This window comes from Pseudopodoces humilis, chromosome 20 (assembly GCF_049639895.1).
Source record: "Pseudopodoces humilis isolate 2021_Gansu_Grassland_sample_001 chromosome 20, ASM4963989v1, whole genome shotgun sequence".
Taxonomy (NCBI): domain Eukaryota; kingdom Metazoa; phylum Chordata; class Aves; order Passeriformes; family Paridae; genus Pseudopodoces; species Pseudopodoces humilis.
The window spans coordinates 10,921,173-10,947,051 of record NC_142219.1 but is presented as its reverse complement, the minus strand read 5'-3'; the positions used below and the strand labels follow the sequence as shown (position 1 = coordinate 10,947,051).

Genomic DNA, 25,879 nt, shown 5'->3' with positions numbered 1-25,879 from the left:
GTGGATGTTTCACCATGGGCGTGGGCTGGTTTGTAGCACAGTCCTTAGAGAGAGGCAGTACAGTGAGTCCAAGCCCACAGTAAAGAGGTCCTTGGCACACCAGAGTGGGAATTGAGCAGGAAGAAATAAATATATATACACACACATAAATATGTATTTTAAATATATATAATATATATAGTGCATATACATAATGTATTGCCTGTGTATATATAATATATGTACTTTGTATAAAAAGCTTCACATTCAAGTATAGGTATATATTAAAATAGCAAGAGAGGAGGACCTTTGGAAGTTAACCTTAAACAGATAATCTACTGTAAGCAAAATTCTTTTTAGGATCATCAAGACAGGTGTTCCCCAATTTCAAAAAGGGATCAATTCAGAGCTTAGTGTTCCACTGACAACTGAGAAACACGACCCAATGGAAAGTGAGAAAAAGGGGGGGAAAATTGAAAATGGAAATTTATATATAATATCAAATACATTGATATATATATATATATATAAATCCTTTACTTAAGATATCCCATATTTGGAGGGGCAAAAGCAATGTTTTAATTTGAGTTTGTAATCCAGTCCCTCATCGGTTGTGGGTTTTTTGCAATCAAATTATCATAGCCGAAGAAAAAGGAAAATGGAATGATCAGAGGAAGGGTTGAAAATCAAAATAGCATCATCAACCCTAAAAGATAGTATGAAATATGGCTCACACAGCCTTGTTCTGAACCTAAAATATGAAATGTATCATGAGCAGAGAGAATATTGGATGGAAATTCTGAACCTCAGTTAGTCCTGGACTGGTTCTATGTCTAAATATAAATTCTCTCTCTTGAAATCCCAGTGGCCTTCATCTTTAAATTGTTGAAATTATAATCACAAAATCAGTGAGTAAATCGCTCTGATGTTTTACAAATGTAGATGATGAAAATACAGCGTGTGTCTAATTGTGTAAATCTACAAGCCATCATTTTTGGTTGAACAATGCAGTACAGTGTCAGGACTGATCAGGGGGTTATGCAAAGTAGGCATGGCAAAACACAGCCACAGTCAAGAGGATGATGCCATTGATATTCACAATGTTTCTCCACAGTGGCACTTCACTGGTGTCCGTCAGTTTCTTCTTCAATGCCTCTTCTTCCTCCTTGCTCAGTTTGGGGCCCTTCTGTTGGTCCAAGCCACAGAACCAGTTGTAAGTTTTCCTACAGCATCCTGGGTCCTCCTGGTTTTCCTCATTAACTGGAAGGAATAACACTCTGGTCAGGAAAGGTGAGTACAGATCATGGCACACACTTGATCTCTGGGACTGAGGACATTCTGTTGTGATTTATGGTCATAATTCAGTGGAAGCATTTTAGTACAAAACAGTACAAGAATCAAGTTAATATTGTGTTTTCACAGCTCACCTCAGAAAAGGTGAGAGGTGAAGGAAAACAGGGATTTTCCACATGTTCCAAGAGAGCCTTCTGCAGAACACACTTGGGCCTTTTGCAGCCCAGAGACTTAGCCTGGTATTTTAGAAGCAAACTATGCTTCAAAGCTTAAACTCAATTTTTACAATGCTTTCTACACTCCTAATTTAAAGACAAATAAATTATTTTTGTCTGATGACAAAATTAATATTGACATTAATTTTTTCCTGATGAAAAGGAATTTGGGAGCAGAACCAGAAAGCCAGTAAAGAGAGCAGGTGGGTTTGCAGTCTGCCTTCAATCCTGACCCATTATTTCCAAGTGAATTCCCTCCAAGTACTGGAGTCACACACAGCTCTGCCAATCTATAGCTGACCCAGAGCATTACCATTGGTTTAGTCCTAGAGCTGCCACCCAGCTACTGAGAGAGTAAGATTTTCTCCCTGCAAATCCACTTCACTTCTGATTTACACTGAGCTTGAGAGATTGTTAAAGGCAACTCATGAGCCATTTAAATTTGTGGGGGCTGAGGATTTGTTGATGGAGGGAGGGAGGATGTCTTCAACTATCAAGCATGTTAATGAAACAGGGATACTCAAATATATCACAGAATCTCTAGGTACTCAACAGTTACCTGATTCATCATCTTTTTCATCAGCTCTGTCCTGCTCCTCATCTGCATCAAGATCAATCCGTTCTTCTTTGCTGTGCCGCAAGGACCAGCACAAGCGGTAAAGCTGCCACGGAACAAAAGGAGTTGAATTGATCATGGGCTGACTACACAGAGACCAACCAGCCTGGCCAGCAGCTGAGCTGGCTGTAGGAGCACAGCATCCCAAATGTCTGGGATGTCTAAGGCTATCAGGAGTCACTGAAGATCTGTGACAGGTAAATGAAGACTATTTCCTTTGCTTTCTTACAAGAGCTGTATACTGAGCATGGCTGAAGTGTTGAGAGGTAACACACCAAGTACAAACTGGTGGTTTCACTGTGTTCCATTTCTTGAGGAGCAGGACTGCAAAAATACTCACATGTACATCAGGAATGGGCTTGGTCATGAAGGAGACTGCCAGTATAACGATGGCAGTAACCCCAAAGAGGATTATTGCAAAGTAAAGGTAGTGAATGCCGCAGATGATGAAGGGGCAGTTGGAAGGGGCCACACAGCTGCCGGTTCCGTAGGCAAACTCTGTGATCATCCTGCTGAGTCCAGTCAGCAGCCCAGCAATTAGGCCCCAGAAGGCACCCTGCAGAGAGGGGTGTGACAAGAAGGGATCAGAATGAGTAATTTCAGGCATGGAAATAAACTCTGAGCTCTCAAACAGTTGCTGGAGGAAACAGAGATGTAGTTATGTGTTACAATGGCTTTGGCACATGGTTTTTAACCCAGATGCTTTCAGTGACCTTATTTTCAGCTCAGTGTATGAGTACAACTGAAAGGGGCAATGAACAGCTCTGAGATGTCAGGCACACCTCAGGACATCATGTTCAGACCATTTCTCACAGTCCATCTGGCTCCACACAACTCTCTCCTCCTACAGGACAGGTTTCAGCCATGGATTGCACACCTCAGGGGCTGTTCTCTTTGAGGGCTTAATCCCTGACAGCTCTGGTACGATGGAACCAGCCAGAATGTTGTGTCATCCTTCCTGAAATGTGTGTCTGGTTTACCTGCTAATGGCCCCAAGAATAATTACTTAATTCTCAGTATTGCTGGTGGGTGCCTGGTGTACTCCAGCCCAAAGCATAACAGACACACAGGTATGTGTGGGCACAAATTGAAATATGGGAAATTCTGTTTAAACATTTTTTTTTTGTTGTTTTACTGTAAAGGTGCTTAATCACTGGAACAGATTGCCTAGAGACACTGTGGAGTCTCCACTCCAGGGAATATTCAAAACCCATCTGGACAGGATAGCTAAGAGGTGATTTTTTTGGTAAAGCAGCTTGGTGACCAATACCCTCAATAATAACTTTCAAATATGTGTCCATAGATTATCCATTGAACATACTTCTTGGCAAGGTAATAGCTAACCTAAGCTTCAGAGCTATCTATGAATTCCTAGGTGACTGTTTATCTATTAGACTATGAAAGAACTTCTTCAGACTCATCTCTGAAACCTCAGGCTTTGGGGTATGGAGACACAAAATCCCTGGGCTATACTGGGATTAAAATAAACAGGAAGAAGTTGCTCATAAGAAAAAAGCCCCAGTTCTCCCAGTTCCTAAAGGAACATGCAGCATACCTGTTTCCTAAATTGCACTTACCTGCTCATTGACACGCTTGCAGAAGATAGCAAGCAGGAAAACAGCAGCAATGGGAGGTCCCAGGTAGCTGGTAACAGACTGAATGTAATCAAAGAGCTGCCCATTCTGAGCTGACTGCACCACAGGAACCCAGGCAATGCTGATGCCAATTAAGAGTAACATAAATGCCCTGAAAATGTAGCCAGATATTCAATTAGCCATCTGCTTAGAAGTATCTATGATCTATCAGAAAGAAGAAAACCCAGCAATTAATCAATAATTTACATGTTCATTTTGTATTTCAACTAGTGAAATCAATTATAATGGCCAATTAGCACTGAACAAACGAAAGAAATCCAAGTTGGGTATTGTGTATGTCAAATATCCATCAGCACATGGTTAAATATGCAATCAAAACATAGAAAATCACTTTTTTCCTGTGGTTGTTACATCCAGAGACAAATCAATGGCAGATGAACTAGAACCAGTTCATTGATGCTGCAGCCTGGTGCAGCACAGAGCCCAGGAAGGTAATTGAAAAGATTTTCCTTCAAACAGCAGTGGGAAGCAGTGAGAATTAGCTTGGCTGCTTCACGCACACTGCATGTTCCTCCAGGAGCCTGGTGTTACCCCAAAGGAGCACGTGAGGCAGGACAGTGGCTCCAGCCACAGAGGCCACTGCAGCTCTGCCAGGCAGGCTCACAGCTGGGATTTTGGGAGGCTCACAGCTGGGATTTTGGGAGGAGGCAGCCAGAGCCCACGGAGTGCTCGTGGTCTGTACACAGGGCAAGCTCAGCCACTAACCTGCCAGCCAGCATCAGCTCCTTCTCAGATGGCCGGGTCCGAATTTTGGTGTAAATGTCCATAGTGAACAAAGTACTGGCACTGTTAAAAATGGATGTCAGGGAGCTCATAAGGGAGGCCAGCATGACTGACAGCATCAGACCCCGCAGACCTGGAACACAAAGATGGGAACGGGGATGAGCATCAGTGGAGAGCCTCTGTACCTGGCACCAAGTGTTTGTCTGACCCTTTCCACCAGCCAGCTCTGAGTGTCTCTAGCACATTCGTGTGCCTGACATAAAATCTTGCCCAACATTCCCTTGCTGGGCAAGCAGAGCTTCGAAAAAGCTATTTACAGCAATTCCTGGGAAACTCTTGAGCTTTTAGCATGTAGGTACTTCTTTAGTGAATGCTGCCTGATTGAATGTTGGAATAAAAAGCAAATAATATTAAGCAGACTTTCCCCAACAGTTATAAAAATAGTTCCTCTTGTTTGCAGGAGAGTGCTCACTTGCTTGTAGTATATTTGTGAACCAGGTATTTGCCAAAAAAACCCAAGTTTCTTTTACTGTCTGAAAAACAGAGTAAGCCACTTTTCCAGGTGATCTGGTCTGGTCACAGAGCATGGGGAAGTATTGCAGGATGTTAACAACAGTTATCAAAGGATGGGAAAGTACCAAAGATATCAGGGAGGTGCCATGGTCTCTACAATAGCATAACCTGGTTTTTTTGCTTTATGAGCCAGCACCCACCTCTGTGGGGTTGGCAGGAGGACCACAGGAACAGGCTTCCAGCTCAGAGATCCTGGCAGAGAGTCTTTTATAATCATTAGCCAAGCAGGTTACTTTTTACCTTCACAAAAAGGGAGCTCATTTACCATTTCAGCACCCAGTATTTGCCAGCTGAGAGCTGGCACTGTCAGTGTGGAGCTATTCTGCACGTACAGCTAATACAGACAACCGCTTTGGTTAGAAGTACATTTACCAAATGTACTTTTGGTAAATTCTAGCAAGAATTTTGGAACTGAATATGGGTCTTGGACTCCCTCTATCACTTGTTTTTACAGTCTGGCTTTCCTAAACAAAGAAACAATACAGACAGTGTCTTACCATTTGGCATAAGCTCCACAACCATTTTTGGGTAAGCAATGTTTGTGCAGCCCACTGAGGTGCCACAGTAGTGCTGACAGACTTCAGGCACAACACAAGCCACCACATCTGAGGAGAGGATAATGAGGCACTGAGACAAGGTCACATAAACAACAGATTGCTCCCAAATTAACAGAGCTTCTAGAATGTATCTCTGTGTTGAGCCACCAGACTGACACATGTGATTCCATCCTTGGTTTGCTGGCTGGGGGGGGAAGTTGATTCTAAGCCTCTTTCCTTCCCCTCCTCTCTAAAAGACTACTGACAAGAGCTGCAGGTCAAAAGAAAATCAGCACTCATTTGTCAGACCAGGGCTGAACAACACAAGGAGACCAAGTAGGAAAACAAGGAGAGGAACACAAAAGCTGCTCTCTGCAGCCTGAACCTCTCCTCTGCCTGCTGCCAAACACAGCCAAACCCTCTGCTGGTCAGGGAGATGGGAAAGTGGCATTTCCCCATGCTGCCCTTGGAAGTGCCCATGGCCCAAACCCTGCAGTCTGTGACTGATGGCCCTGTCCCTCCAATTGCCAGCAGAGTATCTGTCCTGGACAGCATTTTCCACTCATTCAGGCAGAGTGGGGCTGTAACAAATAGACAGCTGGGGAGGGATGCTGTGGAATTTCTTTCCCCTAAGACAGCAGTAGTATTAACAGAAACCTGGGATCAGGGAAAACAGGAAGGCCTGTGGCTTCTTACAGTGCAGTTAGCTGAAAGTGCCTGGACTATTTGGATGAGAAGATGAAAATCTAACAGGTATTTTGGAATGGACAGAGAGATTGGCAATGAAAGGCAGGCAACAAGAACTTTGCATTTCAGTGTCCGTATCATACCTGTGTACAAAATCCGGCTGATCATTCCAGGCATCACTATGATAAACATGGGCAAGAGTTTGAGGTACCCACACATGATACAGCCAGCCTTCACATGGGACATGTTCTTGCCAGAGAGACATCTTTGGACAATAACCTGTCAATGACACATGGCAGTTATTTCCATGATCACACCATGCTATGTTCCAGGTACAAGGTACTTCTTAACTTCTGTGATAGCAAAAGAGCTTGTTTAGCATTTCTGCCACCAGGAAAAATGAAAACTACATGAAAATCAAAGGATATGTTTGAAATAAGTAAAGGAAATTATTACTTATCTGGTGCATATTTGAGAGGTAAGACTTCTCTCACAACAAGTTTTTAAAGCAGACAGAATAAAAAGCCAAAGAGAAATAGAATATTTAACTGAGCAGTAAACACAGTTACATTGGGGGTTTTGTTAATTTGCTGAGAAATCATGAAGATGATCTTTCTCACAATTCAGGATACAGGTAGGTCATTTGTTAGAGACACATTCACATGTTGCTGGTGCAGGAGCACGTTTTTCTTTACTGCTGTCAGTGTGATCACTTGGTGAAACTGGACAGTAGGTTTTAGAGAGAAGGAAGGATGACTGGGGAAGAGTCTCCAGGCTGAAAGACCAGACATATAAAGAACATCCCCCCAAGATTATGCAAGCAAAGATGAAAGCTGCACATATAGGAAACAAACTTGTCTTACTGAAAAGGGAATGGTATGTAGACTCAGTCTAACAAGGCTCATCTGTTGCATGGTTTCCTAAGTAAGTGTTCACAGCACAACCTCTCTCTGTTTTCACATGTGTTCACACACAAAACATGAAAAAGGCGGCAGACACAGGATCTTCTGGGCAGAGGTGTGCAGGAAGATTTGAAAGCACCCATTCCATTTTCTTACATGTGAGAGGTGTCTAGAAACCAGGAACTGAAAAGTCTTGAAATAACAGCCAGTTCTGTGGCCCAGCTTTGCATTACAGGGGAAGATCAGACTGGAGCACAGAGTTCTGTGTGTTTGGCCTTTGCAAGGCACTGGGCTGTCTCATTACCTGATCTGTGCACCAGTACCACATGGCACTGATGCTCAGGCCAAAGATGACCCCTGGCCATGGCAGGTCCCCGGTGACAGCATCTCGGAAGATGTGAAAGGCGTCCTTGCGAGGAGTGTAACACTCGGGATCCACCACAGTGTTCCCATAGGAGGTGTTGGATGGAATCGCTTCCATGTACTTCTGCATGAAAGCCTCATACCCTCCTACTTCAGTAAATGCTGAAACATAGAAAATAAAAGTAGTAATAAAGGTTTATTACTGAAATCTCAAACGGAGCTTGAGAGCATGAGGAGAAAAGTCTCCTTAATGTGGACATAAAAATCCTGTCAAAGGATGATGTTTATTACCTTACACATTCACTTGTGCTTAGGAGACAGAGTCAATAACGGACTTTGGCAATATGCCTGAATTTTGGCAACACACCTGTTTTCTTCCCTGGTAAATAGGTACAGGAGTTGAAACTTCCTGGTTAAGGTAACAGTTTCCCACTGCAGGATTCATTCCCATAGCCACTGCAAGATTTGTGGCTGAACATTCCAGTTTAATTCATCTGATTTACTTACCAAATCCCATGAGAATAAAGGATCCCACTACCATGATGAACGTTTGTAAGGTGTCTGTGTAAATCACAGCTGCAAGGCCACCTGATGGCAGAGAAAAGTCAGGACAAATAAGTTAGCCCTGGGCAAATGTCTCAGTGGTAATTATTTTTTCTTTTTTTCCCATTTTCTCACCACCTCTGTCTTTCAAAGACCACTGTAAATAACCCCCTTTCAGGTTTTCATTTCTCTCTTTTTTTACACTTCCCTCTTCTCTTTCTTCTGTTTCCCCCAGCAGCTCTGATTTATCAGACTGCTCTGCAAACTCACCTGTGATGGTGTAAAGAGCAGTAATAGAGAGCAGGATAATTATGGCCAAATAAAGATTCAGTCCTATGGCGAGCTGTATAAATACAGCTCCAGAGAATATGTCAGCCTAAAAAAGAAAAATGGATAGGTTCAGCAATGTTTAGGTTCATGATGACACGTTAGATTTCCATTATGAGGGCACTGAAATACACAGCTCTGCCCCTTGTAGTACTGCACACACAAAGAGAAAATAGAAGCCATTTTTGTGCACCTGCCAGTCCCCTCAGAGCTGTGGAGTTCTTAGTACCAGAGGAGTAACACTTCTCAGAGAATTTCCAGGCCTTTTTTAACAGGGTTGTTTTCTCTAGACAGTCACCTCACTGCTCAGCACTTAGGCACTGAGAGACAAATTCAAAACAAACTGCTTAGAACTGAGAGCGAGTTCCATTTGCTGTTGTGTGCAGGGCTGGACTGTGACACCTCCAAGGCACGGCACAGTTCTCTTCCTTCAGTGCCACCCCACAAATCTCTTTCCCTTTACTGCTTACGTGTGGTGTAGCTTGTCCTGCTGGTTCAGGACAAACGGTGCATTTGCATTAAAGGCAAACATCTTACATGGTTTCTATTTTTAAGTTCCTGTCAGAAGAATTGACAGCAGTTGGCTGAGAGAGGAGACCTTCAGCTCTTGCGTAAGGAAGGAATTGTTCAGCTTTCAGAGTAACACTGGGATGTTAATCCCATTAAATCAGTTCCTGATTTAGAGATAATTGGCATCAATGTTATTTATACAAGTTTGCAATCAGAATAATCTGCCCCAGTGCACTTGTGATGCCTTACTGTAAATTATGTTTTCATTAGAGGTTGCTCCTGAACATGCAGCTTACGGGCTCCTCTGCAGCCTGGCCACCCTCCTCCCTCTGCACCCACTGCACTGGCAGCAGAGCTACTGCCATGGAGCAGAGTGTGTCACAGCAGAGCTCCACTCCCAAAACTCTGCCTCTGGAGCACATTTCTTATGGGCTTTAATTTGGAACCAAGACTTTAGCTCTTACTCCAGTGGCTGTCAGACCATATCCTTTGCTGCATCTCTCGATGGTAATTTGTTTCCTATCTTCTCACACCCCTAATCAGTCCATGTTCCAGACCTTTCTTTTATTGTTCTTGGCTTTAGTTTAGTCTATGTATCATTCAATATAAATGGTCCTAAAATTATTCCTAAGAAGAAATATATAGTTAATTATTGAGCATTCTGGCAGATGTATCAGCTTCTTCAAATTGCTGAGTTATCTTCCAGCTTCACTTCTCCTCCTTCCCAGGAAGATTATTGCCTTCCAATATTTCCTTGTTTATCCATTCATACTCTTTTATAGACGATCTGTATCTAATCTCTTGTTAGAGTCACTCTCTCCTTTACACTACAGGCAGTGTCTGCAAAGGCAGGGATCACAAAGGAGCAGCTGGCCAGACATGTGCCAGCTGAGTATACCCTGTGGCTGCCAGAGCACCTACTCTTTAACCCCTGCACTGTGCACTCCTAGCAGAAGGTTATTCTTCTCTTCCTCGTCTCCCTGGCAAGTCTCTGCCCCTAGATTTCCTACGGAAATTATGCACAATGAACAGAAAGAAAATGCTGCAACAGATTTAGAAATTCCAGTTTACAATTTCTGATTTTTTCAAAAACGTTCAGACCTTAATAAACTTTTCTCTTGTCATAACTTAACCATATTACTAGCCATCAAGACTTTATTTTTACCAGACCATTTCCTTTGGTATAATGACCAATATCATCACTAGTGACTAAAAAGCCTCTGCAAGCTGCTATGGGCACTACTCACAATGTGCTGCACACTTAGGGAACAGGTGCAGGTGAGGCCCCTGTATAACAGAAATCCTTTGGGCCCAAAAATCACGTGTGTCCTGATGCCAAAGATGAACTCCTTGCAGCATGTCAAGTGGCTGATTAGCCACAAAACAATGTAAGAAATCAACAAAGCCCACAGAAAATGTGCAGGGAAAGAGAAATGGTAAGGATATTGTAGGGGTGTGCAAAAGGAATCTCATCCTCACACGGTGCCAGAAAGCACAGCAGGAGTCACAAAACCTGATAGGTGATACTGCTCCCTAGAAAGCATTGTTATAATTCTAGTTTTAAGTACACTGCATAACATTTCAACACAGCAAGGAAGAAGCACATGAAATAACTACCCCAGAAGCAAGAGATGCCACTCTTCTGCAAGGATAAGGGCCAGTGAGAATCGCTGGAGGGTGTGACCTCCCATTGAGGGCAGGGCAGAAGCCCATCCTTCTCTATCAAATCTCAAAGAGCCCCAGAGATCACAAGGGAGTGTTTGCCAGGGCAGCACTGAGGGAAGTAAAATACAATGGCTTGACAACACGTGGATATGTTTGGATATCCAACGTGTCTGTGGGGAGAGAGGCCTGTGCTCCCTTCCTGTGCTTGAGCTTCTCCCCACTGCACAGTTCCCTAGAGCCCAGCAGGGAACAGCCCTTCCCTCCCTGCTCTGCCACCGTGTGAACACGGTGTTACACAGCATGGCATAGCAAAACCTACTCTGAGATCCTGTGACGGCACCTGAAACCTCCAAGGACTGGCTGCTCTGCCTAACCCGAATCAGACGGAGCAAGTAAATGTGTCCTGGGCAGATCCTCCCCATGCAAGTGCAGTGACATGAGGCAGCACTGCAGAGACCTCTTTGTACCCTACAGGAATCTCACTTGGACAGGCACAGACACTGCCAGAGCTGCTCGGGGCAGTTGGGGAAAACAGAAGAAATGCTCAGAGGAAATGGAACACCATATTTTTCCCCTGCATAGCACAGAGACCCAGCTCCATGGCACTTCCCCACAAACACCTGGAATAAATGGGTTGATGGGAAGCTGGGATGGGCCAGTGGTAGAGAGAGGCCCAGGTAACCTGCAGCTGTGTGGATCCCTTGACTATGGAGAGGGTGTTTGATCCTCATGACCACACTGGAAGCTTAAATGCAGAATCAGTTTTTCCTGGAAACAGGACACTCCAACTGATCTGTGCAAAGTCCCATAATCAGACCCTTAGGCATGACCCAGGCTGGAAATCAAAGCTGGATAGTAAATTCAGAAGTTATGTAGCACCTTGATAGACTCACTTCCAACGTGTGTTGCTGAAAAGGACTGAGGCACTGACTGGAGGAGTTTCTCTGCTCCTGGAACGTCCAGAACTCTGTGTCGTACCCAGGAGTTCTGATTATGACAGCTGAGCACAACTACAGCAACCTCTCTAATCCTTTTGAAATATACAGAAATCCAGCTCTGAGGCCAGCTCACACTACCAACCTGTTTAATTTATAACCTGTCTAAGGATCAGTTATCATGATGTGAGAATGAGAGCAAAAGGCCAATCTTTTAGCTCAAATTGCACTATTATCACTCAGCTCCCATTCAGAGGGCAAAGACTAATCTGCCATGACAACTTCTGCAAAACAACAGACTGAGGTATGCCTGAACTGTGGACTTCTTTAGAAGCTTGGTACTTTCAAGATATACAGAATATACCAACTCCCTTTACTATTCCACAGAAACACATCAATTTACTTAATAAACATTAACTTCATAGCACCTTAAAGTTTACACCAATCACTTGCCTATTAAAAGAATCTCTCCTCTTCCCTCCTTTCACCTCAGCTGTTACAATTCCTCTCATTTCCATTTCCCCACTCTTCCATTTTCTAATTCCTGTTATTCTTTTTTTATCCATAGTCCACTTGCTTTTTTTCCCTCATCTATATTACTGATGGCATCTATATTACTGATTCACCAGAGGAGACTAAAACACATAAATATGAAATCTAAGGACAAAAATTCCTGTCCTGGGTTTCACAGATCCCTAAGATTACAGGCCATAATACAATACAAGTTTCCCTCCACTCTGATGTTTTCTACAAGAGAAGAAATGTAAAAGTAAACCCTAAAACTTTAAAAAGAGGACAAAGCACAACAAGCATCAAGAGACACTGCCAGGAAGTAAAAGCCTTGGATTGCAGCACAGCCTCACTGGACAGAATAAAGAAAACACAAAATCATACTTTTCTTTGTTAATTCAGCCAAGAGCTCCAAACTTGAAATGGTTGGCCAGTTGTGAGAGCAATATTGTAAAAGGACATTTCTTTTCTTTAGATCAGTGTAGAATGGAAAAAATCCTGTAGAAGTTTCACTTACTGAGATCTTTGTGAAAATATACAGCATCAGGGAAAGCACTGACAGGTACACCTGGATCCGTTTCCCACCAAAACGTTTCTTCAGGTACTCTGGCATTGTCACCACCTATGGAGGTGGAGAAGGTTTGAGATAATGGGGAACAGGTACAAATGAAATCAGAAGAAGATTTTTAGTACTCAGGTACTGTGAGAGTAGAGCTGCAATTGCAATTTCAAGGAAGGGCAGCTCCAGGAATCAAAGGAAAACAAGGAGAGAGCACCAAGTAGTTCCCAGCTCAGGTCTTAGAACAGAGAATCCTCATTTTTCAAGTACACAGATACAACAAAGCGCTGCTCTGGCACACTCAGATCCTGTGCCATTCATAATGACTTTGAAATACTCCAGCCCTGATCTGCAAACACGAGCAGCAAAGACAGGTGTAATGTAGTGGTTTGACTTACCCCAGCTTTGATGTAGATGGGTACAAAGATCCATCCTAGAATCACCACAAATATCAGAGCCTGCAGTCAAGACAAGATCGAATTAGCCTCCTGTCTCTAGACACTGCTCCCTCCCAAAGATCATTTATCAGACCCAACAGCAGCTACAGACCAGTGAAATCACAAAAACCTGGGTACTGATGGGGATGGGGGGAAGAGGTTCTTCTCTGTCCTTTTATTTACAGTTGAAAATTTGGGGATGAAATCTTGGCTAAAAACTTCGTCAGGTATAATGCAGCCTGGGTTTCAGGCTAGCAGTCCCAAAGAAGCACATATGATCATTTTCTACAAATACAGCTGATGTCTCCTCACAGGATTGAATCACAACTCCACCAGTGGCACCAGACTATTCCAGCTCTCTTCAGAGCAAGCCCAGGATGGTTGAATATTTTCCAACAATTTCATAGACTGTACAGGATGCACCACATGCAATTTTTAAAATATTTCATATTTTCACATTATAATAATAATATATTTTGTGTATCCATGTGTATTCTGTGAACTATTGATCCTACTGTACAACAATGCCACAGTTTTCTGACTTAAATGGCTGGAATGCTGTGCAATGTGGAGTTGTACACTTAAATCAACAAATATAGAACAAATTCCTGCCATCAGAGCTGCACTTTGTATTTCTTTTTTCCACAGGGCTTAGAGGGCTTTTAAACTGTATCTTTTAATTTCTGCCCTTAGGTCAAAAATGTAAGATGGACAAGAAATACTGGGTCAGTTTCTGCTGTCATTGTGATACAAAATAGAAATAATTTCAATGGAACAGGCAGATACAAGGATGACAACAGTCAAATTTGGTATTACTGTCATTACTTCTGTTATGTGTGTTGTGTCCCACTGTAAATCATGAACTGTGTCTGCTCAAACACCCCAGACATCATTGCTGCTTCCCAAGCAAGCACTGTGTTACACCATGGATTGATACTGGTCCAGCAGGAATCTCCAGCAGATAAGGTGTTAGAGATGCTCGAAGAAGGATATGGGACATAGAGATTTGTGTTCTGTTTTAATTTGCTTTGTTCTGCTGGAATAAGGAGGAGAATCAGGTCTGTCACAGGCCTGATATAATCAAAAAGAGGGAGCTAACAGAAACTGTGCTGCTCTTACAGTTTAACTTAGGCTTTGTCCTTCTCCTTAAACATTCCTATCAAACCAGTGCTTGATTATTTGCAACAACCATTTACTTGCTAAGGAACACAAGCCAAATCCCTCAGGGTGGGAGGATTCTTTCATTGCTCAGAAATAAACGTGAAGGAAGTATCGACCTGTGGAGGCTCATTCAAAGCTTTGTGTCATGGCCTAATCCCTCCCCGAGGGTGAATTAGGCACAACCAAGACACTGTGACCACACCTACAGATCCTGGCAACACAAGGAAATGGAGTGTGGTTGTTCACGGGAGTCTCTGTGCTGCTGCAGCTTACACTGATCCCTGTACTCCGGGAAACTCATCTAAAGTCAGCTTGGGTAGCTCTACCCACTACTGGAACGATAAGCAAAACAAGTGCATAATTACAGGAAAGAAAAGGTAAAGAGGAAAAGATTTTTTGGAACGCAGGTGTTTGTGAAGGATGTTCAAAATTCCTTACAGCCTGTGAAGAAATCAAAGCCCCTTCAATAATTACTACATAGCAAAATGCCGCAAAATTACCATGGATTACAAACCTGATAATTTCTTCCCAGCATCCTGCAGTCTGAAAACGTTCTTCACAAATACTTTAAAAGTAATAAAAATATATGCATAGAGAAGAAAATCCACCAATTTATTTGGTTCAAATGCTCTCTAAAAAACCTCAACTGAAGAGTGTCATCTTTTTCCAGTGCCTTGGACAGGTTAAATACTAGATTACATTGCCTCTCACTGGTCTGTGCAGAAAACAAGTGTTGCCAAGCACAAACTTTGATGGTCCTAAATGATTAGGAATGTTATTTTGATTAAGCTCTGCAGATAATCCAGGTGTCACAAGTACTTTCACTGACATACATGCCACTTACATTCCACTCAAATCCTCCGATGGCAATTCCTCCAGCTGCTGCTGTTCCTGCTATTCCCACAAAGTGCCCACTGCCAATGTTGCTGGCAAACAGAGAAGCACCAATCTGCAAAGAGAAAAAACAAAAACTGGCTCTTATGTTCATGGGAATTTTTTTAAAATCCCCTTCATCTGGCACACTGAACTCATGCCTGTCTGTGGTGGTGGTGATGATGAGAATGACTGATAACCAACTTCCTTCATAACTTTCAGGACTCCCAACTTATTGTTCCCACTGAAACCAGAGCCCTCAGCCATCAAATCTACAATAGTGAGGGAGAATAGGATGTTGAATAAAATATCTTCCAATTGAGCCAAAAAATATATTACACCGATATAGATTTAAAAATATTTGCAAAACTTGCCAAACTGACATTGGGAAGAAGACTGTGATCTTCTTGATCTTCCTTGTTCAAGGAGGAAATGACAAGGGCATCCCCCCTTGTCAAACCTGCACTCCCTGTTCCATCATGCACAGCCTGTGCACCCAAACGTGTCATTGGTGAGAGCTGCACTTCGTTCACTTTTAGCCAAAAGGTATTTGATTGCTGAATTAAATTCTGAAAGCTGCATAGCAGAAATATCTGCTGAGAAAACGTCTCTGAAAGCTACAAACAATAGCAAATCAAGGAGTTATATTTAAGTGCTGGATCTTTAAGACTCCCAAATATTGCATTGATCATACAAACAGGACAGTAGGGAGAACATGGGAATCAATGAACAGGGAGAGATTTAAAAAATGAAAAGTTCCTGTTGGTTTACAGACAGGCAGGAGCCATCCACAAAGATCTGATTCTTAATCAAGTATCTTAGACAATAGAAAAGATGAAAAGGAATGAGTTTCATTTCCTCCAAATGAACACATTAAAGGCAGCAGAAATACCCAGTGATCATTTACTGGGTCAGGTACTGAAGGATGCAGGGTGAGAAGTCAAGCATGAAAAAGAGGTTGGATTGGATTATTGTGGGCAGAGGACAAGGAAGCTGGAGAAGTTCTGAGATAAAAAAAAGGAAGTGAACATTTTTTTATTATTTTCTATTTTCCTCTCCTCTGAAAGCTAAAAAAAAACAACAAAAAAAACCTTAAATAAGGTTAAAAAGAAAACCACACAGAAAGCAGGCAAGGGAACTTCTGCTGACCTCTTCCAACGCTCTCATTTCAGTCATGGAATACCCTGACTTGGAAGGGACCCATTAGGATCATTGAGTCCAATGGTTTGAACAGCAGCAAATATTCAATCAATGTTTCTGGGAGCACAGGGACGATCACCTGAGTTTTGGGAGAATGAAGGATTTCACAGAAATCCACCTCTGCAGAGCAGATTTATTCTATAGAGCTATGCCACAGCCAGAAATAACAACCACACTCTTCAACCCACTGATCTCTGATAACAAATAGATTATCCTTCCCCATTTTTTATTTGCAACACACAAAATTCAGAGGGTTCCACCCTTTCTTTCCCAGGCTTACTTCTTTTCTCTTTCCTCAGTCTGATCTCCTGATTTCTTCAAGTCATTTTGCAGACAAACTGCTATTTTGCTGTGACAGGAAATTTACGTTTCTAAGTTCATTCGGTTCTGGATTTGGGGTTTTTTTTACACATTTCTAAAAGTCAGTTGTGCCCTACAGAGCTGTAACCAGTTTTTCATATGACATTTCTACAGGACCGATAAGTTTTGCAACAAACATTGGCAAACAAAAGACCTCTGTTTCTTCTAACCTCTTGGTGACAGCAACAATTTTCCAGAAGTGATAGTGAACAAAAAAGTACCATTTATACCAAGCATTAGCACTGTTGCCCAATGCTTTCTTTGGAGATAAATAATTAAACTTAAATCTAGGTTACTAGAAATGCAATCACCAGAAAATATTAACCACATTAATCTCTGATTTTATTTAATGTGTCCCTTCTCCTGTTTCAAAAGCTTAAAGGCAGATCCAAGTAACAAAAGCAGCTAAAGAAGAACTTTGGGAACTGACAGGCACAAGCTTTGGCTCGGTGCCTGAAACCCCAGGACATACTGCAGGCAGTGCTGCTGATGCTGTGTCCTCAAATTTATCTAAAATACCATTGTTTTGAAAGAAAAATACAAAACCAAACCAAACCAATGCAAAACTACCAACGTATTCAGGACCAGCACAAGAACAAAATAACGTGAAAGCAGATCCTACATTCACATTCTAATTTTTTCTCTGAATTAGGGAACATCCAGTGCAGCAGAACATTAAGATCAATATATACTAATAATGGATGCAATTTTAAAAATGGGTTTCAGTTATGTCATATACCTGGGAAGGGAGAACATGGTTTCATAGCCAGAAAAATGCAGATTACCCTTAAATCTGCAGCACGGTCACAGCAAGAAGAGTGCTGACAAATACCCTCACACCCCAATGGCTGCTGATGCCAGAGCAGAAAAAGAAATTTCCCATCTGCCGTATTTTAAGGATGAGAAAAGAAGGCAGATGGGCTCTGGGCCTGAGCTGCCTTGCTGAAGAACTTGCTGCTCTGGGATTTTTGTACTGGAAAGGCTGATTGCTGGAACTTCTTGATTTGCCATTGGTAAATGCTGCTGAACATCTTAAAAAACCTGGGCTGAAACTGGCAATGGCAGAGGGAAACAATCTTCTGGAAGTGTTTACTGTTCTCAGTGAATGTGTGAGTGAATTGACTTTAAAGACAGATCTATGAGGAAAGGTGAAGAAGAAAGTTGGTTGAAAGGGACAAAAGCTGCTAAGAGTGAAAGAGGACAAAAACTGAACTAACCTGAGGCAAATGTGGAACATTAACTCTTTTAAATATTTTTAAAAGGTCAGCTCTCAACAAGAGCAGTCTGTTCAGCAGAAGTACCACCACCCTGAAACAGATGACGATCACTGTGTTTTTTCCTGTTATTCATTAACTGTTTCACCTTGCCCTTCTCATTGAGGATGCACTGACATCCCGGCCCTGGCCATTCCCAGCGGGATGGATGCACTCTGCAGGCCAGTGCCAATGTGCAGGATGCACAGCCTGTGGCTCCTCTCCCTGCCAGCACATCCCCCTGTCCTGTGCCCTCCTGAAGGCATTAGCTCAGCACCAAAGCCTTTCCCCACTGGATCCTTGGCCCATTCCAGAGACCAGCAGGGGCTCCTCTCACCCCATGGGGTCCTGAGCCATCCCTGAGGTATTGCTCCTGCAGAAGCTTCTCAAATCTCTCTTCCCTGACACATTTCTCATTCCTACTCCTTGAGACTGTTCATGCTTTCCTTTAACTCACAGCTCTTCCCTGCAACATGTGACTTTTATGTAAAGGCATTATTTGTCCTACCTGAGTTTTTTGGGATCACCCTCAGCCACGTAGGAAGTATCAGTACAATGCAATAATACTGCCACACTTCCAAGGCTCTGAGACCCAAAGTAGGAAGTGTGGGGTTTTATTCTTCTTTCCCAAATAATCTGAAAATTCTATGAATTGCATTATTACCCAACTAAACCACATCTATACAATTCCCAGTGTACTAAGCGGGAGGGATGGATGTATAATACTCATCAAAATGTGCTCCAACAAACCACATGGCTGCTGGAACAGCTCAGGCTCAGGAGGATCTGATATCTCCCCACTTTGCACTCTGAGACAGAAACAACACCCCCCAGCCAGCTGGAAATTCTCACAGATTCTGTAGAAATCCATTTCCATTTCACTGAACTTTTACTTCAGAGCTTTCCTTTGATACTTCATTATTCTTTTACCCTGAAAACTATTGATTTAACAGGGGTTTTTTTGGTTTGGGTTTTTTTTTTTTTTTTTGCATGGAACTTGACAAAAATAAGGTAATTTCTCATTCTACTTTACCTAAGAGAAGGAAATGCAAATCTTATTCACAGCAGAATTGTCATTCCTGGTTCCTCATAGCAGTGTCAGATTCAGCAAGTGAGGAAAATCCTGAGACTATGTAAAACTTAAATGGCTGCAAAGATCAGAGAAATCATGCCAGTGGTCACTTCTGATGGCCACAAAGATAAGCTGTGCACAGCTGAAGCAAGAATCCATTGGGTTTTTTCCCCTAATTCTTATCTGTCTCACAAAGATCTAAATGTACGTGGCCACAAACGAGCTGAGTTACATTTCTTGGAGTGCCCTTGACCCTGCACCCTTCCTGCCTACTGCTCAGTAAATCTTTCTAACAGAGCTGGCCTTCAGATGCCCAGCATGATACTCTTTGTCCTCTTACCATTCTTGCCTCAGGAACTGAGGTGTAGAAAGTAACCCATAATTTTGTGCAGACAGCCCTGTCTGCAAAACTACTGAACCTGAAGAAGAAAATTCAAAAGCAGGAAAGCTTCAAAAGTTTGGGGTTTTTAAATTGGGCATGAAGGGCTGTTAATCCTGTGAGAGTGGCTGCTACCAAAGCTGACTGTTCTGCAGGAACAGGTACTTCATGTCCTACAATGGCAGGAAGTTTTTGGCTGAACCCAACTCCTTCATCTGGCAAAGGAAGCTGAAGTTGGCAAGGCCCATTGACAGAGCTGTCACTTGCCTTGAACTTCTCTGTGTCTTTTTGCAAAAAGCAGAGCTCATCATGAGGATTTAAAGAGCCACATGAGTCTTTCCTGAAGATATTTCCCTCAAAGGCCAAGAGACCAAAACCAGTTTCTTGAAGATCCTTCTCTCAGTTTCTATAAAACCACTGTGGAAAGGACACAGCATTTCACACCATTATGACTAACCAAGGACAGATTTCAGTTTTGGGTAATCTGTGAGGATGTTCTTACATACCTTCATCCCTAATTAACCACTGGAACTACTGAGATGGCTCAGCCACTGCACAAGGGCCAGTGAAGTGACCTCAGCCAGAAAATTATCTCTGGGCTTGGTTCTGCAAAATGCTGAACTTTCTTGGATTCTGCTGGAGCAGAGCAGTCAGACCCGAAGCAGGACAGATTTGGCCCAGGATGTGTCTCAGCCCTACTTTATACATTGAGAAATCAAATCACAGTCACAGTTTGCCTGTGACTGACAAACATTCAAAATCCGTATTAAAAGCAGGAATAACTTCTAGCCCTTCATTACCAGGGTCTCCTCTGGTCTACCAAACCACAGATATTGTGTGGTTTAAGTGAACAGAATCCCTTTCCCAGCTTGTCACTAATACACTGCTAATGAGCCTCCTTCCCTGTAGGGTCAGAAAAGCCACTTGTGGGTGCCCTGCAGAGCATGGAATACAGGCAACCACTGAAAAATACAATTAGTTTAGGGGAATTAAGTTTATACCAAGTTTGTGGAAGGATTTTTTTCTTCATTTTGTTCTGTTCCAGAAAGCAATTACATGACAAGGGTCATTATTCTGAAATGGCAGGGAAGAAATCTGACAAACAAGAGTCCACTTGCAAAACAACTGCCCCCACCCTGACTGTGGAAATGCACTGGGGCTATCCAGAAATATTCCAGGTTAGCCCTGACTTGGCTAAAAGAGAAGTCAAAGCACAAAAGTAAAACATAACACACAGCTTTAGCTGTTGCAGAACTGAGATCACATCTCTGACTAAACTTCCTATACTTTCATTGGTTTCCTCATCATTTCAGCCCAGTTTGCTCTGGGTGATGGACATCCCTGCTAAGCTGTGGGAATTGGTGTTTTGGAATCTCTTTTTATCCAAGGCAAACTTTCCAGGGTGATGCTGCTGACACGGTATTTAGTTTGTGGTTTTGGAGTGTTTGCTCTTTGTTTATTTTGAGTGATATGAGGAAGAATAGCAAGAAGGGTTTCTTTTTATGGCATGGGAAGACACTCCTGGCATTCCAAAGGGAAGGACTGAAGAGGAGATCTAGGACTGCACTGAGGACTAGCACTTTGTGCTGAGCTCACAGAGTCTGGGAAGGAGAGAGGGGATCCTGGCAGGAACTGTGGGGTGATCCCTGCTGCCTTCCCACTGCAGGAGGGGAGCTTGCCGAGTCTGCTGGCTTTGTGTTGGCAGAGCACTCAGTGTCAGATCCTCTCCCCCAGGTCTCAGGGGAATCATTAGGAGTTCTCAGTGCCACTGGAGCAAGACAGAACTTTTCTGTGGTGAGTCTTTGCTGCCTTGCTGCCTCCATCTCCATTTACATCTGCACAAAAGGATATTCATATCCCCTTGACAGGCAGACAGAATTGCACAAGGCAGAGTAATCTGTGGGGTTTTTTTTCTCTTCTCCCAGAATTATGGGTTTTATCTTAAAATAACTTGGGAACTTTTCTCAGTCTTCCAAAGGAACCTGAATTTTCTTAGATCTACTACATCACATGAGGAAACCTCTTACTGTCATTGGCCTTTAATCCTTTCCTGTCCTTAAAGGGCTGTCCCAGTGCCTCCTAAGTGCAGAGAGCAGCTCTCTGAAGAACAAGACTAGAAGGTGTGTAGGTATTTCTGCAGCCTACTTCAAGAAAATTCCTAAATCTTTAGGGGACCAATATCTACTCTCAGACTTCTGGTCCTGTAACTGAATCAATGTTTGTGGAGTCTGGACTCCCAAACCTTAATGAAGTGCAGAAACGTTTCCTGAGACTGAATGCAAGATCAGGAGTGTTGAGGAAGTCCACTCAAACAAATGGAATCGTGTGAAACACGATTCCATTTTCTGTGTTCCAGTAATACAGAAAATGCAGGTTTGTCTAAGTTTTCTGCTTTTCATATTAAAGAGACTGTATCATCAGGAAGAAATAGATAATTGTTTCTAATATAATTTCTGCCAAAGGCCTGGTGAAATGGATGGCTAAGAACACTTTGTATCTATGACTCCTGCTCTCTACCTTGGAAGATAATAGAGATCCACAAAAGACAATCAATGTAAGCCACAGCTGATCTTTAAATACATTTAAAATATTTTTTTCCAATAACATATCAGAATATTTCCAGCATTTTTCTCCTTGTACAAGACCAGAACTTGTTACCAAAAGAAGAAACAATACAGCAATAAAGGGGAAAAATTCAGGAAATTAATTCCTATCTGTAATAACCTTAAAATGAGCCAGCTTCTTTGAGTGCAATGAAAAGAATAGAGTCCAAATATTGGTAAGTTTTAAAGTGGGATGAAAGGCAAAGCACTGGATTTGTCTGTACTGACATTACCAATGTATTTATATTCAAACAAGTTGATCACATAATCAAGACAGCTCAGAGCTGAACACAGACAACTTCCCCCAGCACTTTTCCCTGCACATCCCATGGCTTTGTTTGTGCAGTCTGCCCTGTGACACCACAGCTGGAGAAAGAGTTGGATTTGCAGCCACACAACAAAGCCATCACAGCCTCAGCAGTGGCCCAGAGATCTTGATAAGTAAGCACTGGCCAGTGCCAGGGGTGCAGATGCACATCCTGTGTTTTATTTCTGTGTTTTATATCCACACAGCACTCACCGGCCACCAAACCATGCTCCGTCCAGCCAGGAAAAACCCACCCACTGTGCCTCGGTTGGTGGAGCACATAGCCTGGAACAAAGGGAAAAACAAAGTTTTAATTGTATTTTGAGTGTACTAGGTAAGGTCTACACAGGCTGAGAACAAACAGGGATAATAAAACAGGCAGGGTAAAGTGAAAGAAACAGAGTGGCTAAAAAGAGCAACCTTATGATGAATAATAAAATGGAACAACGATTCTTTTATCTAGGTCTGCATTAGCCATTCAAGTTTCATTCCCTTCACCTTTCATTATTACTGTGAAACACTAAATAAAATTAAATTTAACCAAAAAAAAATCAGCCAAGTGAAAGCTCACATGAATTTTTCATTGGGGTAAAAAGCCTATGATATCAGGCATCAAAACAGACTATAAGATGCAAGTTTACTAACAGAAAGCATGCAGCTTTTTTTTACTCAATACCATCCTGCCCTTACAGGTATCTGTTTTCTTGTTGTGATATCAGCACTGTGTTTGATTCCCTCTGAAGCTCCAAAAGAAGAAGCCAGCTAAAGTTTCCTTTTTGCAAACACATGTTGTCTTTGTCAAGGGATGGGCTTTAGAGGGAAGTTTCCTCCAATTTTTGTTAATGACCCTGAGCCATTATTTACAGGATTTCCATTGTCTTCTCTTATGGAATTTGAACAGGAAAATAAAGAAAGAAGACCTGGGAAAAGTAGCCATATATTTTCTTCTGATGCAGAAGAAAGTAAGTAAATATGATGGATTTGCATTTAACTACACACAGTAACTGAGTAAGTATTTGTCCAATAATGATGTCATCATGGCTCAAAAGAAATGGCTCCTTTTTAACACAGGATTAACTCAGCACACAGTGGCCTGAGAAGGCAGAGATCAACCCTTTATTGTCAGAGATCTTTAACATAAAATTCAACTGCAGCAACAGTCAGAATCATGGCAAGACCCAGCTCCCCCCTGCCAGACAACAAGGTGTTCTGGTGAACTGGGACTTCAGATTTTTGGTGATATTTTTTGCCTCTACTCCTATGCTGAAGAGGCAAATAAAAGGTTTTGTCTATTTTGTGCAAACCCTGATTTTTTGGTGCCCTTGGAAATATTGCCTGGCATATCCCATAGAAAGGGATGCTTGTTCTGTAGCTGACTTTTCTGCACTGTGAAATGTTCCTGGGATGCTCCTGGAAAGCAGAGGATTCCTGAGGGGCAGTCCCTCCTCTCTGCTTGTTAATGGTCAGGTGTCCAGGGGAGGGCTCGCCCCAGGGAAACCCGAATTCGGTGACATTCCTCTGTTCCCAGCACTGTAGCTCGGTGTATTGGCCATTCTCTCAAACGCGTCAGCTCTCAGGTGCCAGCGCTGGGCTGGGAGCGGCTTTTGGTTCCCCTCGCTCCCGGTGCTTCGTTCCCCGGCTCGGGGCTGCCCTGGCAGCGCTGCCCGGAGCTGCTCCTGCTCAGCCGCAGGGCCCGAGGGACAGCGCCGCCACTGCTGCCCTCGAACGGCACCACAGCCTCGGCCGAGCCGCCTCTGCCGGCCGGGGCTGTCCCTGTGCTTGTGTCTGTCCCTGTCCCCTGTGCCTGTCCCCTGTGCCTGTCCCCGTCCCTGTGTCCGTCCCTGTCCCTGTCCCCGTCCCATCGCTGCGGCATCGCCTCCCCACCCCCGCCGCTCACGGCGTCCCCTCCCTTCCCACCCTGCGCCTCCCCCTCCCCGCTGTTTCCTACGGCATCACCCCACAGCCCCGGCTCTCCCTGCAGCCCCGGTGCTCCGCGGCCAAATCCCATCTCAGGTGCAGCCAGCTCCTACGAGAGACCCTGGCTGATCTTCAGCGATCAAATCTCTCGACTCCGTCCCACACAAACCCCATCGCTCCTCCCTCCCCACAGGTTCCATTCATCCCCCCAAAGATTTGCCTCCCTGGGTCACTGTCCCCTCCAGTGTAAATAAGTGCCCACATCTTGCCCACCATGCACTTGTCAACTATTTCAATTAAGCATCAAAATCTCTATAATTATGCATTTTCACTTATTAAGCTATTTTGCCAAGACTCTATAATCTACCTGCTCATTAAGTAAAACAAAATTAAATCCCAACATACCCATAGTCCCACCGCCAGAACAATCAAAAAGTAGAGGATAATAACAGAGATGTCTGCAGCATTGTTGATCCTTATGATGGATTCCATCCTCACTGCTTCTCTGTCTTTTTTCTTCTTTCTCTCCTTATGTACTTCTTGCAGAGTTCAGGTTAATGATAAACTGCTGTCATCACCTACGTCTTATATAATATATAACTTCAGATTCACTTGTCTCCAATGGGACAGAAGTTGAAGCTGCTGCTTTTCCTTGGACAGCTCTTTCCCAAAGAGTGCTCCTCTCTTACAGGTGCTGGAGATTTCAGAGTTCAGTGTCCCTGCCAAAGGTGCTTGGGGTTTTAACATCCACGAGCAGATGTCTGAGAAGGAATGACACAGAAAGGAGTGGCTTGGCTGCAATAAACCCGCATATTTACCTCACTGTGGGTGAATACTTTTTTTTTTTTTTTTAAGTGGTTGTACCTGTAAATCTAGTCATGGAAGAAGCAGTTCTTTTAGTTGATGTTGGTAAGCAATTATCTGTGAGGAGTGACCTGGCACCCGGGGAAAACCCAGGGGTCCAGGATCCGGGACACCCTCTGTGTCATCTCTCAACTCAGCAGCGTTACTCAATGGAGAAACAGTCCTGTGTTTCTGGTAAGGACAAAACTTGAACCTGCTTCCATGTCTCACATGGATACAGGTAAAGATGCATGTGAACACGAGACCTGGATCCAGGAGCTTCCTGGGCTGAATTTCAGGCTGTTTAGACCATGGAGTTGGCTCTCTCTGTTGTAGCTAATCAGCTTCACATTTGAGTAAGTTCAAAGTTCATCAGAGCTTGGGTCTGCTCTCCCTTTATTTGCTCCTCTGACTTCAGAATTAAGCTAAGCAAAGTAACTGGTCACAAAGATGTGGAACACACTGGTTATTGACAGATCCTCACAGCTCTGAGTAAGGAAGCTTCCCCAAATGATGCCTGTGATCCTCTGTTTGAGCTGGAAGAGGTCAGAGAAATCCAGGGAATTTAGAACAGTATATCCAGGTGTAAGGTACATTTCTGGGCTCTGAGGATGTCTGAGTCCCATTCCCTGCTTGATATTAGGGAATCACTATTTATTTACAGCCTTTTTGGTGTAAAATGTGACCTTACACTGAGCAGAACAAGCAGTCCAGGACATGGGAAGCACAGCAGGCCTGACTGACCTTGCAGGTGTTATTTCCTCGGAGATGGAATCGAGGGCTGGCACTCTGTTCATTGGCAACGATTTTTTCCTAGGTAAACTACCCTGTGGTAATTGTGGCTGATAAAAAGCAGCAAGGAACCTATAATACAATGGCATTA

General features: G+C 43.1%; 1 protein-coding gene across 1 annotated transcript; it reads right to left on the bottom strand.

Annotated features, from left to right (window-relative positions):
* Window positions 1–150: 150 nt before the first annotated feature.
* SLC5A1 (solute carrier family 5 member 1) lies at window positions 151–24,867 on the bottom strand. Its single transcript, XM_005524460.3, has 15 exons — window positions 24,559–24,867; window positions 22,450–22,521; window positions 15,034–15,138; window positions 12,990–13,049; window positions 12,550–12,654; window positions 8,356–8,461; window positions 8,050–8,130; window positions 7,484–7,704; window positions 6,421–6,556; window positions 5,552–5,659; window positions 4,464–4,614; window positions 3,681–3,849; window positions 2,444–2,659; window positions 2,047–2,149; window positions 151–1,239 (listed from the first exon to the last, which is right to left on the bottom strand). Exons 1-15 carry the CDS (start codon window positions 24,643–24,645, stop codon window positions 1,016–1,018), a joined length of 1,944 nt encoding a protein of 647 aa, XP_005524517.1. The 5' UTR covers window positions 24,646–24,867; the 3' UTR covers window positions 151–1,015.
* Window positions 24,868–25,879: the final 1,012 nt, after the last annotated feature.